Source organism: Lissotriton helveticus, chromosome 5_1 (assembly GCF_964261635.1).
Source record: "Lissotriton helveticus chromosome 5_1, aLisHel1.1, whole genome shotgun sequence".
Classification (NCBI taxonomy): domain Eukaryota; kingdom Metazoa; phylum Chordata; class Amphibia; order Caudata; family Salamandridae; genus Lissotriton; species Lissotriton helveticus.
In genome coordinates this window covers 564,679,443-564,696,585 of record NC_136065.1, presented here as the reverse complement: position 1 = coordinate 564,696,585, position 17,143 = coordinate 564,679,443, and the positions used below count along the sequence as shown (strand labels likewise).

General features: G+C 41.8%; 1 protein-coding gene across 9 annotated transcripts in view; it reads right to left on the bottom strand.

Annotated features, from left to right (window-relative positions):
- SGMS1 (sphingomyelin synthase 1) overlaps positions 1-17,143 on the bottom strand; it is a 922,685-nt gene that overhangs the window by 61,176 nt on the left and 844,366 nt on the right. For all 9 annotated transcript variants that reach the window (XM_078642900.1, XM_078642901.1, XM_078642896.1 and 6 more), the window contains one exon: positions 9,015-9,880. In XM_078642900.1, the coding sequence (XP_078499026.1) occupies positions 9,015-9,640 (626 nt within the window). In that variant the 5' untranslated portion in view covers positions 9,641-9,880. The remainder of the gene's footprint in view (positions 1-9,014; positions 9,881-17,143) is intronic.

Below are 17,143 nucleotides of genomic sequence, written 5' to 3'. Positions count from 1 at the left end.
CTAAGCAGTCTATGGCAGCATATTGGCTTTGGCTACGAACCCTCTTGGGCACCGAGGCCCAATTCAAGCATGTTTCTAGCCTGGGAAAAGTGATAGTTCTAGCCAAACCCTTCGCCAACAGCTGAGCCATCTTTTCTAATTGTGATGGCAGACTGGTGACCCTTTCACACCGACCTCTACAAAAGCAAAATTTGCATGAAACACTGCCAGATGAACTAGTGACTGGAGCATTTTTCTGTGCAAAAGTCTTGATTCCGTTGTAATGATTTTACTCAAATCAATGCCAGTCTCCTGTCGCATGGCCTTCCATGCGGGGGTCTACCTCAATGACAAAAACAAATTATGATTCTTGACGTTCTTTTTGATAAATTAATAACGTTTAATCCACATGACATTAAAATGACCAAATCACTTCATTTGATTGAAAACTGGTGAGGAAAAATATAACCCCATACCATTAACAACAAGCACTGGAAATATGAATTGGTCCGACTGCCAAGCTGATGCAATAGATAATGGAAAAAACAATTCTAGCATGTGCCACACAAATGAAAAAAGGAAAACATGCCACAGCTAAAAAGGGAAGTCGCATGCTTGAAAAAATAAATAACAGTCACATCCAATTTATATTGGAATGTATGCATGCTTGCTAGCAGGCAGGAATATCTAGAATACACTTGGAAATCTTTAGTTTGAATGCACATCATAGGAAAATAGGATTACCAGAGGTGCAAATAATGGTACTATTGGCGTTGAATTACCGAACATTGAAGACATAGTTTAAACAAAGGGGGATGACCCACAAATATTAAAGGCTAGAGAATGAAAATGAAAAAGCACTAACAAAATAAAGTATTGGGCAGTCCCTGGCTCTGATGTGCTCTTCTTTTCAGTGTAATTTGATCAGTCAGAATGCGGTCACTCCGTGCAAGAGAGCCATTGGCTGAAAGACGCAGACCAGATGCCCCCTGCTGTATGCTATGGTGGAAACAAAATGTCAATGAAAAAAGATCAATGGATCAGAAGGTACATGATCCTGTATACATTCTGTTTTGGAGATGCAATGAATGGGCAGTGCAAGTATCATCTGAGAAATGCTTTGCAATAACGGAACATTTTTTGAATCTGAAGAATCACAGACCACTCCATTAAAATGTCAGGTTGCCCTTGTTCGTTCTCAAATATTTCAGATGACGGATTCCGTGGTTTATATCTACAAAGAGGGACTAATGCCTCTTCCCAATCACAATATCTATAACAAAATACAAGCATGTATTAATGGCTGAGCAGTGTGGACAACACAATTTGGTGTATTACCATTAAATAATTCAAACGTCTGTTCTCTGTACATTTTACAGGCCAGAAGACCGGGAGCTCCACCATTCCAGGGACTGATCAGAGTTTTCCTTTCTATTATTTCCCTTTTTGATTGACACAAGATTAGACCACCAACACCTAAGTAGTAGGTTAGGACAGACATGGAATGACATAGCTCTGGCCCAGAGAGGGCCTTATTTCAAGGAGCAGAACCATGTTGACATCAAACTAAGAGTTTGCATTGCACAGACTCTTCAGCACACTGTTTTACTCGTGTGGTAGGGTGTTTCAAATATATATGTGCATCATTAACTATCCCTCACACATTTTTAACTTCTTGGGTTCCATCTAGCTCACTAGTATGGAGGCATACAATTTTCCTCAAAAGTCCCCCAGAGACAACCAAACATGTTGACCTTCAGAGAATCGTGGTGTGGAGAAACCCGATGACGAAGCATGCCACTCAGATGGATGAGGACCTCTTCTGTCTTAGAAAAGACCTTCTCTCAATGTTACAGAAACCCAGTGTAGTTTTCGATTTTAGGCGTGGTGTCTTAAGATACAGATTTTGTAGGTTATCAGTTTAGAATTGCTACATAAAGTAGTTTAGCGTATGGAATTCATACTTTTGTACATAATGCTATTTTCAGCTACGTATTAGAAGAGTTTCAATTTCTATATACCACACCTTCAGCTAAGTCACAGCCTCCGAACGATCAGTAGTAACTAGTTAGAAATTAGACCCGGGAGAGAGCACGATATACAAAAAAACAGGTGCATGGCAATTACAAAGTTTTGTCTCTGGATAGTGAAGGACAATGTTAGGTAGCCAACATTATATGCAATGATGTGCTGTAAGGGTCTGCCACTCCAGTATAGCCCATCTTTTAAGATCTTTCGGAGCAAGATCGTGTATGAGAGCAGGTTAAAACGAATCCTGCCCTTTCCCCCCTACTGTGGATAAGGTACGCTTGGATCTAGGGGCTGTTCCAGTGAGGTGGAAGGATACGTCCTTCTTGAACTTAGAGGACTCCATACATTTTATGCCGAGCTGAACCATCTTGAAGGTAATGCTCACCGCTGTAGTGTCATCCATCCAGGTGCAAGTTGCCTTCTGGCGATCCCTTTGCTTATCGGTATGGGCAGGATCGCAGTCTTGAAGATAGTGATGCTTCTACGCCTTCTCTACCATTTGACCAACACCACGATAGCACTTGTTTGGCAAATTCTTTCAACACTTTGATAAGCTGCTCCGTGAACAGTTCTGGCAAAACTGCTGCCAAAGGGAGGCAGTTCCCAATTACAGCATCCTCCAGATAAGGGACGCCTTAGTATGCCCAATTTGGAGTTCAGTTTTTGGCAGGCCATGAGCAATGGCTGTCTTACTGGCTGTCAGCACACTTCCTTGGAGACACGAGTACTCCCTACCCCCCTTTAATCGGTTGATATCCTGGCCTTGACGTGCCACAAGGGCATGCCCAAAAGGTGACCTCCCACACCTCCTAGTGGTGGTTCAGAAATCCTTAGGGGACAATGGATTAACAGGAGACTCCCTTTCCTATCCTCCCATTACACCTCTTCTGGGGCTTCCTAAAGGACTGGGATGCCTGCTTTATCTGCAGCCCAGGGATCAGGCAGGAATTTCCAACTTGGGCAATCTTTTTAGGGAAGACAACTCATGCATCTTCAAGCCTTAGGGGAGCAACGTGATAACCATGGGGGGTTTCTTCCATCTTTCCATCTGTGATAAGTGGGTAGAAGAATCTGAGTCAGCCATCCATCAACTTAAATTCATTACAAGCAATGAGGGAATGGATGAAGACTAGTCACCTGGTTGATCATGGCCCTTATTGGCCATACCCAGATCTCGTTACAACCCCTAAAGCCTCGAAAACGTTCCAGATATGGTGCCCCAGAGGTAGATCCTAAACATATGCTGTCCTCACTGGGACTGTCCTCACTTAGAGTCATACTGGGGTAAGGAGACACAGACTATTATTAATCCCTGGCCTGCACAGGGCGGACTTGTGGGAGTCTGGAACTCTTGGCATTTACAAAAGGCCTAGGAAACTTAAAACAGCTGTCCTTTTCCTTGATCTGTCCCTAATCCTGTGAAGCGCACCATCACCGTGAAATGGAAAACCCCACACAGTGGGGATCTGGGATAGGTCCGAAGCTGTGACTTTATATATGGAGGAAGCTAAAGGTCTCTGCGTCCTCATAAGCCCCCATTAGGTCCCTCCCCAACTCATTGAATAATCTAGTCATAACTCTCAGGCTTTGCGCCTAATCATATTGAGGCAAGAAAGCAAGGTGTTTGCCACTCTTAAATCCTCATGTGACCAGCCAACTTGCTTTGCCTTAAAATTCCCACTCATGTCCCACCGTTGGATTTTCCAGACTCTATCACAGTCTCATCTTCTCATACAGTTCAGCAGTCAATCCCAACCTGCACGGAACTCTGACTTCATGCTTTAACCTAGTACTTCAGGGTAGCCTGTGCCTTTACCTCCCCAAACCAAGTTTTCAATAGGTTCACCGACTATTATGCAGGTTCATATTCACCCATATAGGAGTATACCTTCCTCATGCTTTCAATTTAAGGCTAGAATTAATCTATCATTGCTTTTCTGGCAATGCTTTATCGTAAATTAGGTTTTTGCCTGGTATGCTTCCGATGAAACTCCTCCACTCAGACTTGATGTGCTTTTACATAATTACCCTCTGTACTAGCTGTCACTCCTTTGTGAGCAATGGCAAACTGATTAGCTTGTATTTGAGAATTCCATGGATACTTAAAGTAATAGGGGGCTAGCCAAAACCTTCCAACTGAGTTACATTTACACAATATAGCTGATTCCATAGATTACATAGTTCTTTCAATGGCCCATCAATTATTCAGAGTAGAGTTGATCTTCCTCAGTTTAATGCACTTACTGAATTATCCATGAAGGTAACTTTTACCACATTTGACTACTGCACAATCATATAAGAAATTATTTAATTGCGGACTCATTTTCCCTTTCTGATGATTTTAATAGGTTAGATTTAGGCACATTGTGAACATATTTTTTCTTCTTTTTCAACACTGGCTGTCTTACCGCTTCACTGGGGGCATTGGATCCTTTGGCTTTCACTATGCGGGCAGAGCAAATGGATCTCATGTTTATGATTTGAATGTGTGAGCCATTTTACTGCTGGCACTAGTGCCTTGGAAAATAACCAATGTGGGATGGACATAGGAGAAAATTTCAGTTTGAGCTTGAGACGATTTGGACGTGTGATGCAAAATATAATGGGTGCAGCTGCCCTTTCTGTTGAGAGTGGAGTGCTCGAATGGACTGATATTAGGACCAGGGAAGCTACTCGGCAACAAACTGAGTATTTGCACAAAACTCCCTTTTGTTACTTCTTCCCGTCGTCCAAAACTTAAGAGACTTTCTGAAGCCTAATTTTGTTGGTTATAAGAGTATTTTCTGTGGAAAGGTTTGCATCATTTCTAGTCCCAGAGTAACATTTATTTTTGTTATTTTATTCTGAGCAAGTGCAATCGGGACTGTGTCTTCAACAGGTATGTGGTAAGGACTCCTCCTTAGTTGTTACTATTGTTTTGGTAAAAATATTTTGGGTCCCTTAACACTGTACGATTAAGTGGCAAATTCATTCCCAGCTGAAGTTTGGAAAAAAGTGCAGGCTCTGTTTATCAAACATCGGCATGCTGTGGTTTGTACTGGGATCTTGGCTTGCAAACGTCCTCTTTTACAACCGATTGGCAGCTGCACAATTCCAGCAAGAAGACCACATTAACTGTCAAAAAAACTAAAATGCTGTGCAGGAAGAATGTGGCCAAGGACTTACACAATAGGTAGCGTCACCAAGGACTACTGAATACATCGGAGTAATTCACCACAAACAAGGCACTTTAAATGGGCATAGGGTCATAACGGCTATTTTGCAAAGCAGCCTGTTGTGTTCTTTTCTCGTTCCATTACTATTCTAGCTGTAGACCCTTTCTTTTGATCAGATCTGATTCGATGGAAACATTTTATTATTGATCTTCTAAAGAGATTCAGATCGACTTATTTAAACAGAAGCATAAAATCATTTATTGGTAAATCTGATCAATCTCTCGTTATAGGAATGGTCATTTTTGAAGCGGGCAAAGGATGCTGCTGCAGTTAATAAAACCCTAAACAAAGTAGAATTAGCTTAGGAGTGTCCATGATTACTGATGCCTAATATGTGTTAACATTGTTTTTGGGAGGGTCTGTTCAGGGCTGTTCTTCAACTACCATATTAACAGCTGATAAATATGCAATGATGCACCCACTATTCAGTTATTCAATTATGCACTTGGTTACACATACCAATTTATACTATTACACTTAACAACTCATGCTATATAAAACGTGTGTATGCTTAAGACCAGTTCCCTTCCTTAAGAAAAATTAAATCCTTGCAGGCCATAAACAAAAATATTGGAAGCCACCTCAATATGAAGACTTGTGAAAATGTGACATCTGGAATTTCATGAAGTTGCAAAATGAGTTGGGAGAAACAATGTGAGTGGTGTGGCTCACTGGTTAGAGGCGGCAGACCCGGAAGCAGAGAACGGCCCAGGACCAGGGTTCAATTCCCGACGCGGCAGGGTCGTGGACCAGGGTCAGCGGACTCGATAATTCTTGCCTCGGTGCCTACTCTAACCAGGGATCACACTCAGCAACTCTGGGCATTAGCTTGCCTCATCTCTACAACGGCCCCCCACATTCGCCGGGGATGCTGGTTTCACCTTGGAGATACCTTGTAGGGAACATCTCACAGGGATAGCCAGGACGGGTTCCCCAGCGGTCTACAGCGCCACGGCGCCTCAGGGCAGCAGTGCGCTTTACAATACACATACATTTACATTTACATGTTGTTGGGATTTTTTCTGAAAGCATGTTTTGATGGGGGAATTGTCTAGCAAGGGGGGGTGGTTACCAGGTTGCTTCTGAACCTACCTTTTGTAGCATTGTACCGCCTTTTTCCTAAACCACCTTCATGATGTCCAAGATGAGGAGGATTTAGACAAAAATTAACAGGAGTGGCCCATGCAGACAAGAGCAGTAGGGTGGTACAGCGGGGGAGGTGGGGAGTGGGGGAGGTTCGGGCAGTGGGGATGGTTGACAGACTAGGGACAGATAAAAGAAAAAAACAAAGAAAACCACTTTCCTTGTGCTCCCTGCATCGTCGAGTTGGTGAAGTGGTGAGGGCAAGGTAAGTGGTATTATTTTTTTTTATCTCGTCTATTGACTCTCTCCCACACCCACCGCTCTTACCTGCACGGGCCGGTCGTGTTGAATAATAGTTGACTGAAATCAATTTAGTATAAACTACTCAAAATTTACAGTTGTCCATGGTCTTCCGGACACAGTTGAAAACCACTTTTTAACCCCAACACTTCATTTATTAGGCTAAGGAAAGGAGGAGCCAATCATTATGGATTTTGGCTACTAGGGGCCATATTATGGAAGTGGCCCGTTGGTGCAACAAGCGCTTGCATCTGCTTTGAGTGCCTCTGGGGCCCTTTGGTATTACAGAAGGGGCCTCAGACGCTTGTGTGACTCCTGCTGCAATACCAATTTTCCAAGGGCGTTCTCTCATTTGTATGAGGACCCTCCAGACCTCACCTTAAAGGCGAGTGCGGTCACTCACTGTATCCACATGCAAGGGGATTGCTACTCCCCTTTAAAATTGCAGGCGGGTTGCTGCCTGCATAGTGAAACACAGAGCGGGTTCAAATCTGCTGCTTTATTTTTCACCTGAATGCGATGCTCCCAGGGCAGAGCGAGTTCACGGCTGCCCTGGGGGCAGCGTGTTCCATGTGATAGGGTGCACTTCCCCTGTTTCCGCCTGGTGCACCGGTTTTAAGATGCACGGACACCAAAAGGGAAAGTGCGCCCATTACATAATAGGGCGCTAGGACGGCAATCTAAGTCCAGTATCAACAGTTCAAGTGACAATGCTTGATTTGCAAGAGCACAACCATGTATATTTCCCCATTCTCTACCTTCAGATTTCAATGCAAGAAGTTATAGCATTACTTTAGCTAGAGAAAAGGAACACCTTGCACAGTTTAAGCCGTAGGTTCCGACTCTTATAATAAAAATCAACACAAATCGGAGGAAGAATGGTGAATACATTTACACTAAAATCAATCGCTGGGTGGCGTTGTGAGAAACTTTGATTGTTACTCTGCACCATTTAACTCACATGAAAGTAAAGAATGACATCTGCATACAACACCGGACAAACAAATACCAGCAGAAAACGGATTTCAATCTAATAAATACCAAATAGAATTGATATCGGATGATCTTGATTTCACAGCACCAAAGACTCTACCAACGAAAGGAAAGTACAGTAAACACACCAGCTTCCTATTTAACCTTTCAGTAAAATGCCTGAATTCATCTACCTTAAGAGAACAATTATGGGAGTGCAACTGTGTGTACTAAGACAACAACGAAATTCATATCTATAAAAGTGAACAGGCACCAAAGAAAATTAAATTCTTAAAGAGACAGGCTAGATTAATTCAGGAAACTTTTTTTAATGACGTGATTGGGAAGTAACTTAAGACATCTTCACCATTTGGGATAATAAGAAATGCAATTTGCAGCAGATCTAATGTAAACAAAATTCACAAATTTACAGTCTTTAAAGACTTATTTTCTAGGTTATCAAATTGTTACAAGCATGGGGAAGGAATGTTAACTGTAAATGTTTACACATTAAGGGGTCGTCCCCAATGATTGTATTATTCTGTGATGGATTTGTGTGCGCGATTGTAAAATTCAAGCTCATCAGGTGTAGATTTTGCTGCCTTGTCTGCCCAGGTACAGGGATCAGAGACAGGTTTCATGTCACTGCAGTGTTTAATTCTCTTTTAGAGGTTATCATTACTTGAAAGGCAGTGACACGTAGCTCAAATGCGTGGTAACACTAGGCCACGTTAAACTACACAGCAACAGATGAAACCGTTTTAATGTGTGTACTTAAGATGCAGGATTCTTACTCGATGGGATGTATTAATTTACTACTTTCTTCCAACCAACCACTTTTGTCTTTCTTTCCTTCCTCAACGGAACATTCAATTTATTAATAACCATTGCCTTTAAGATTTGAGACGCATTTCACAAGTAAACCTTAGTCCCAATTGTGAAGTCAACAAGAACCTCCCGTCCTAGTCACTCGGCACCAATTGCCCCACACCCGCACTCAAAAGTCTGGCAAATAAAAGCATTCCCAAATGTATAAGCAATGAATGGCATCACCACCCAAAACTGAAAGCGTAACCCTGGGCCGTATTGCATGATAAACTGGTTTTGCACCACTTCAAAATCTGATAATTGCAGTAGGAAACTCCAATGTGCAGTGACTCAACAGTGCTCAACATGCAACACGTGAATGAAACCATCTAGCAAATATTATCACATTCAGGAAATAGCTGTTCTTTGATAACCATTGGCAATTCGTAAAACCCTAAGTTTATAATGGTAAAGTATTAACCCTGCAACGATTTTTTTTTAACTGCATTCAAAGAGAGTGATAGCACATCGTAATTCTAGATTAAAGCACTATTTTGGACATTTGTACAAGCCGGCCTGTATATGGCAACACAGGGTCGATGAATACTTAGTAAATGGCTAACTTACTTGTGTTTTAAAAAAAGCCACTGGATTAGCCACACGCCCACGAGGACCATCCCATTGATTTCACATATAGAAAAGGCCCACTCCACTCTGTTAAAATAATCAAAGAACGTGTCTGGTAGTGGAGGTTGTTCCTCCAAGGGAGGCACTCTTTCATGGACAACCGAAATCATTACTGAGGTAAAGATGAAACAACAAACTGCATAGGAAAAAGCCAGAAACGTTTTTCCCCATTCCGCAGGAAATGCATTTAATCGCTCTGGCTCTGGCATGGGAATATGAACCATCTCCTTCCTGTATCCATTTGGCATTCCATTCTTTTTGCTTTTGCTGGTGAAGCTGTTCTCACAGTTTGGGACAGCAGTGCCAATACTCAGATGCCCGTTAGCATGTCCATTCTTGTGTTCCTCAATGTGGTGTTCAATCTTTAATGTTTCTATCTTCTCCAGTAACTGCTGACCATTGTCCGAAGTAACCCGCGATAATGGTGGCCTCTTAAAGTCCTCCTCTGTTAGCTTTAGCAAGCTCTGCCCATTCAGATTCTGAAAAGTCTCAGAGTATTCTTGCATGCCCGTCTCGGTAAGCCAAGTAGCCACCTCTTTCGGTGACCAGTGCACCACTTCCTTCATCTTATTAATGGGCAAATTTTCAGTCCTCAATCTTCTCCAGAGTACATATCAGTCTCTTTCTTTGCAGTGCAGCAAAAACCCTCGCCTTTCTGTGCTCATCTTGTCAAACGTGCAGCAATAGGTAGACTGTAAACTTCTTAAAGATGCAACCAAACGCTTAACACTTCATGTAGCTTTCGATCTTGCTGGGAAACGCACCACTGAATTGTACTTGAAATGTTCTTATCCAAATTATCATTTCTGTTGAGAGAAAGGGAAAGATTTAAATTCTTACAACGTTTAGGGCATTTCATTAAACATATTAAGAAACCAATGCAAGTATGTGAAAGGGTGACAGGATGATTACAAGCTTCATCCACTTTCTAATTAAAATTAAAAAAATGCCAGAGTGCCTGAAATCCAGAATGAAACAATTTATCCTGCATACCAGTACAAAGTGGCATGCGGTTTTAATTTATTATGGTTTTCAGCTTATACAAAGTACCAGACAAAGAGGCACATACATAAACCTCACTGGGCTGTAAACTGTGACTAGGACCAAAAAAAAAAAAAACTTTTTTTTTTTTTACTTTACTTGCAATTTAATACTAAATGACACGTTAGGGTGGTTGAACACCACATCTATATTAAATCAATGCCAAAATTAACCACTACTAGAGACCCAGAAAGATGACCATGAAATTGATGTTCACTTGCCGGTTTGCAATAAAATAGAGGGACAACATTTCGTACTAACTAATTAGAAATAAATGAAACACTGAAAAACCAATGAAAAGTTATTTAGTGCATAGGATGTCAACCAAGGATAAAAAGGTGCCTACATTCAACCAAGAGTTGATGCTATAGGAAACAATAGTGCAAATGTCCCCAGAAATTAAGATAACCCATGGATCTTCAACCAATGGAACACAGTTATGGACCCCCACTTTACATGGCTACAGAAAATAAAATTATATGAAACGGCACCAGTGTTGGACTGGCCTTTTGGGCAGTTTGACAATGCCAGAGTGGTTCAACTTGAAAGGGCTAGTGTGTGACCTGTTTTTTTGGGTCCAGTCACAGCCAAAAGGCACCAGAAAATGAAATGGAATATTTACCAACCATTTCAAACTGGCGTGTCAAGCAGTGCCAAATGGCTAGACTGCACCAAAGTTATGTCAAGCACTGAATGGAACATTCATAAATATTTGCAACAAAAAATACTGGTTGACTGCAGATCATCAGGATAGCAATTGCAGTGGCACACTGTCTGTAGTAAAATTATTAAGTAGTTTATTCATATAGAGGGAAGAGCAGGCTGTTATGTCCTTCATAACTTAAGTCCGCACCAACTGTCCCCTTAACTGTCACTTCAACCTTTCCCCACAGAATCTACCTAGGTCATCTACTATGACCAGCCATCTTAGCAACACCACAGCAATCTATCATACGAGATTGCTGGCACCTCACACCATCTTCGGTTGCCTCCTTGCTTAGATGTGAATTCTAGACAATGATAAAAAAGAAAGTGCTATTCTATTATAAGAACCATGCTACTATAGGGCGGAAAAACTGAGAATAAAACATTCAAATTGAAACCTTAGGTTTTTACATTAAGTAGATAAATCTCATGTAGAATATTAATTTCATTGTCTTTACAAATGTGAAAATACTTTGCACACCGACAAACGCATCTTACCCCTATGAAAAACAACCAACGTTACACTGCAGGGATTTGTAGTTCAACATAAGCTGTCGGATCCATCATAGACGAGTGAGTGGGGTATTTCAAAAGGTTCTGCCTCTCACAGGAGAACAAGACATCGCACCGCCTTTCCAACAGTCTCACCTTGTACTATTATTCAAATGTATTTTACAATTTATAGTATTTCTTAACACTTGAGGGGGTAACAGTTGAACAAAAGAAAGCTTAACTTCTTCACTGACATACAATGTATGTAGGAAGCACACTGGAGGTTGAAGTGTGTCAAAACCTTCTATTATATTGTGTAAATGCCCAGTGCTGGTCAATGAAAACACACTCCATTGGATTCATGAAAATATATTTAATTGACAAACGTGTTAACATAATTTTTTTTCATATATAGTTGTAAACTTGAAGTGAACTGTTAGATACGATGAGGAACAAGCATTGGCACAGTTAATATGTTTGGCTGTGGCAAAACAGTTCTTATTTTCTTTTTATTATTACAAGTATATAGTACAAAAATAAATAGAAACAAAAAGGAGTATGCCTCCAACTAAGGAGGTGGCCATAAATATGCAGCAAAAATGTAAATTTAGGGGGGGCGCACAGCAAGATGGCTGCACTGCTGTTAGGCTCTGCCTGACCGAGCCACAATACAACTAATATCTGCTACATCGCATGCCTTTGGAGGTTGTTGGGACCCAGTGTGGGTCTGTGTTCACTTGCTGCACCCATTGGTAATTCTTGTGACTTTGCTGTGCCCCTACTACTGGGGAAAAACAACTGATTTGCCCAGACGCGGTGAGGCGGAAAATGGCAGCCGCTGAGTTGAAGTAGGCCCGATACACGTGTGAGGACTGGTGTCTTGTCTGTCTCCCTACGCGGCCCTCCTGTGCTGCGGGGGGGGGGGGGGCTCGCTCTGTGGCGTCTGCCATCCAGCTTCCTGGGACCTATTGGAGAAGAGCTGAAGTAACGGAGGGCTGTTTGGTGCAGCGAAAACCTGCGGAGAAACGACCCGGCCACTGCGGCTGTGAGCTGATGAACGCTTTGGCGGATCGGATTCCCAGTGCCAGTCGGTGCTGGCTGCGGTGAGTGGGGCTAGTTCCAGCCGAGGCTCCGGAAAATCAAATGGAAGTTCCTTTATTCTGTAAAAAGAACTCGTTCCCATATTTAAAGTACCCGTGATGAAGGCAAAAATGTAAAAGTTCCAAAAGGAATACTTTATCAGCTCTCAGTTCGTTTTGTTTAAGGAGAGCCCATTCAACCGCTTCAATTCCACCAATGTGGGGAATAGAGGTGTACAATGCTCTTACGTCCAGAGTACACATAATCAGACCTTCTTTATATTGAACTGTGGCTAGTCTCTGCAAAAAATGGGTCGTGTCTTTGGTGTACAAATACCAGGTCTGTACAAAGGGTTGTAAAAAGTGATCCAAGTACTTGCCCAGGGGCTCGAAGATGGTTCCACATCCTGTGACTATAGGGTGAAAGGGAGGTTTGTGAAGGTCTTTATGGATCTTGGGCAGCATGTATATGCTTGGTTGCTTAGGGTGCTGCACTGTTAAGAATTGTCTGGTTTTAGCTGAGATCCATTTCATGTTCTCAGCTTGATCAAGTATAAGGTTGAGGGTCATTTTAGGGTCTTCTATAGGATCTTTGTCCAGTTTCAAATATATTTCAGCATCATGAATATGCTCTCTGACTGTTTTCATAAAACTGTTGATCCATAATAACAATGGCTCCTCCCTTGTCAGCTCTCTCAATGAGTATATTGGAATCTTCAGCTAGTTCTTTCAAAATTTGTCTCTCTTGTTTGGAAAGATTCATGGTTCTCTTCTTCACAAACCTCCCTTTCGCCCTATAGTCACAGGATGTGGAACCATCCTCGAGCCCCTGGGCAAGTACTTGGATCACTTTTTACAACCCTTTGTACAGACCTGGTATTCGTACACCAAAGACACAACCCATTTTTTGCAGAGACTAACCACAGTTCAATATAAAGAAGGTCTGATTATGTGTACTCTGGACGTAAGAGCATTGTACACCTCTATTCCCCACATTGGTGGAATTGAAGCGGTTGAATGGGCTCTCCTTAAACAAAACGAACTGAGAGCTGATAAAGTATTCCTTTTGGAACTTTTACATTTAGCCTTCATCACGGGTACTTTAAATATGGGAACGAGTTCTTTTTACAGAATAAAGGAACTTCCATGGGATTTTCCGGAGCACCCGCGTATGCGAACACCTATATGGCAAGATTTGAGGAAGAATTTTTACTTGTAGACCCAGAATGGACGGATAACGTAACTTTGTATTGTCGCTACATCGACGACATCTTTTTGATATGGTACAACAGTAAGGAAATGCTTGAACAGAAAATACTTCAACTTAACACACTGGATGAGAATTTGCAATTCACTAAGACTATAGAAAACATGAAGATTCCTTTTTTGGATGTTTTAGTAACAATAGAAAATATGGAAATTCACACTGAGGTATACCACAAAGTGACAGACAAAAACACAGCTTTGATGTACAACAGCTTTCACCCCAAAAACCTAATTGAAAATTTGCCGTATTCACAGATGTTAAGAGCCAAGAGAATCTGCACGGACACAGAGTCATTACAGCACAATCTGGAAATAATCACAGACAAATATCTGGATAAAAAATATCCTGAAGCTCTCTTGGAGAACACTAAACGCAAGGTAGAAGAAAAGACCAGGGAATCATTATTAACATCAACAACCAAACCTGAGAAGAGTCGCCAAGTCTTTGTATCAAAATACTCTACCAGTTCCAGAGAAAATAAAAAGAGCATTAACCAGCATTGGGTGATACTTAGTAATGAAAGTGACTTTCAAGGACAATTTAAAGAGAGACCTATTTATGCCTACAAAAGGTCCAAAAATATCAAAGAAATGCTAAAATTATCAACAAGGAACTCCCAAGAGACCTATCGCGGCACAAGGAAGTGTCAAAATTGCGTACAGTGCAACAATGTAATAGTGAGTGACACTGTTAAGCATCCCCACACAGGGGAAACCATAAAAACGAGGCACAATGCAGACTGCAACTATATGAATCTGATATATGCCATAAAATGCCCCTGCGGGCTCTTGTACATAGGCAAAACTGAACGGAAAATAAAAACACGTATATCAGAACACAAGAGTACCATACGCAATAACAATCCAAACAGCAGTTTAGCTGTACATTGGACCAACAACAGGCACACTATAGCACAGCTTAAGTTCAAGGTGCTCGAGGTAGTTAAACCCACCCCTGGTAAGGATTTGACTAGATTACTACTTCAAAGGGAAGTGTTTTGGATCAGGAGGTTAGATTCTCAAGATCCGAAAGGGATCAATGACCGAGTTGATTTAGGATGTTACCTTTAGTAATTGCCCTACTGTCGCCTGCGTGCGACCTGAGTTCTATGTGTCAAGAGGACATGTGTGAATGTAATCATAAAGACATGTTATTCATTTTAATAAGTATTCTGATGTTTGCAGACTTTATAGAAAGCTAAAAAAAAGGGTTTACACCTTCTTCTTTTTCTTTCATCCTTTCTTTACTTCTGTCCATCTAAACACAATACCTTCCTAGCAAGCTAAGTCCACTTAATAATGGCAGCCCAATCCAAGTAAAGAACCCTGTAGCACTTGCCACAGTCCGTTTTCTAGTATCAGTGCACATAGCAAAGTACGCGCATGCGGGTTTGATCATCAAGAAGTTAGTACGAACTCCGGCGTCTTGAAGCGGAGCTACGCGGAGTTTATGATTAGCGTAAGGTAAGCCTTACCCCTGTATATGTTAGGGTCTACATTCCCAAACCGAGCTATTATTGAACTTTGTCCTCCGCATTTTTGTAGAAAGCGGATCGAGCCGATCAAGAGTACCTAGAAGCGATACGGCAGCCCCACCTCGTTAGTTTGAGAGTAACACGCAACACCAAGGTGCGTGTGTTTTGTATTACAACCGTAGAACCTCTTGAACCTTTTTAAACACGACAACTTAGTGGTACTCCTTGTATATTTCAGAAGCAGCTCAGTCACATGATCGTATCCAGTGATTTGTGTTGATCTTTTGACAGACAGAGTTAAGGTTGGTAACACGAGTTGACGGGTTATTTATTTGGTTAGTGGTATTAGTCGAACAAACTCCTCTTTGGGATTCGAGGGCTTAGTAAATTCTATGGCACAGGTTCTTTTTCCGTCATTCACATCAATCTCTATGTTTTGGATCATCTATCTCTTTTCATACTTAACCCTCTTTTATTCTTCTACTCTAGTCATTTCACCTAGAAGAGTAGCATGTATATACATTTCTGTACACAGAGCGATTTTGTTAAAGACTCTCTGACTGCATACTCTACATTGTTTGAAGGACGATAACAAGTAGTATGAATTGTTTTGATTTCTTTTAGATACAGCCCCTGAGGAAGGGCCAAGAGGCCCGAAATGCGTAGGGCGTCGAAAGCAAGCATGAAAATGTTAATGTTATAACTGTGAATGTAAAAATGTAATCTAATGAAATTTGCAAATTGGTTATAAAGTGACTTACATTCCAATAATGAACTAAGTAAACAACAATGAAAAACAATGAAAGGATGTCTTTAATCATGTAAATGTTTTGTTATTTAATATTTGAAAAGAATTTTGTTGAATAGTTGAGTATTAGCACTCCAGCTGGAAGTGCAACAGTGCGCACTAGGTCATGTGGTTTCGCTTGTTTTTTTCAGTGTTAATGATAAGCACAATAATGGACATTGTGCTAACCTAAGCAGCACGCATATAAAAATAGCATAGTTAGGATATATAAGTTTAAAGCTAAGGTGTGCCTTGCCTCCATTTCATTTTATTTTTTTTAAGAAGGATACTATTGTCCATCAGGGCATCACGTTGGCCTTCTTTCTGGATTTAACGGTTGCCGTCCCGACTGCTAGGAGAGAGTGTGGCACCATGAAACAGTTTTTGTGGACTGAAGGGGTCCCGTATACTATGTTATATCCAGCCTTGCTCCGTATAGGCGCTGCGGAGGACAACAAGATCTTTTCGTCACCTAAGGCCGCAATGGAGCATGCTGAAAAACTGAAACGCAAGAAACGGGACTCTACGGCGGCGCCTGACTAGGAGGAGTAGGGGGCGCTGTCATCTGTATTAATATTGAGGTTGTTTCTGGACTTCTTCTCATAGTCCCTTGCTCATAATGTGGTTTGTATGGTCTCAGTGCTTCATGCTCATTTAATGTTTATGCTAATGGTGCATTTCACTGCAGAGGGGCGGAAAGTTAGTATAAAATGTGTTGTATTTGTAAAGCGCACGGCTGCCCACGCGACGGGGCGTCCCGGTGCTGCACTCATACCGCTGTGGAACCCTTCCTGGCTTTTCCATGTGAAATGTCCATTCCTGGGCACCCCCAAGGTGAAGCCAGGCATCCAAGCGCTGCTGGGGCCGTTGTGGAGATTAAGCAAGCTATTGCCCAGAGTCACAGAGTGGGACCCATGATTAGACTAGGCACTGAGGCGAGAATTATCAGGTCCGGGGAGATTGAGTCCAAGAGCCGCCAAGGCGGGAATTGAACCCTGGTCCCGGGCCAGACCTCTGCATCAGGGTCTGCCGCTCTTACCATTGAGCCACGCTTCTAACTATGGGCGATGGACAGCTTTAGTGGACTCTTTAATTGGGTGCTTGGCTCAGCTGCCCCTCATCGTTGTCAACAAAATTAATTACTGCGTGGAGTTACACTCCTCTTCTGTGTCCTATTGTACATTACCATAGCTGTAATTAGTACTAGTGGTCTCTCCTACTCTA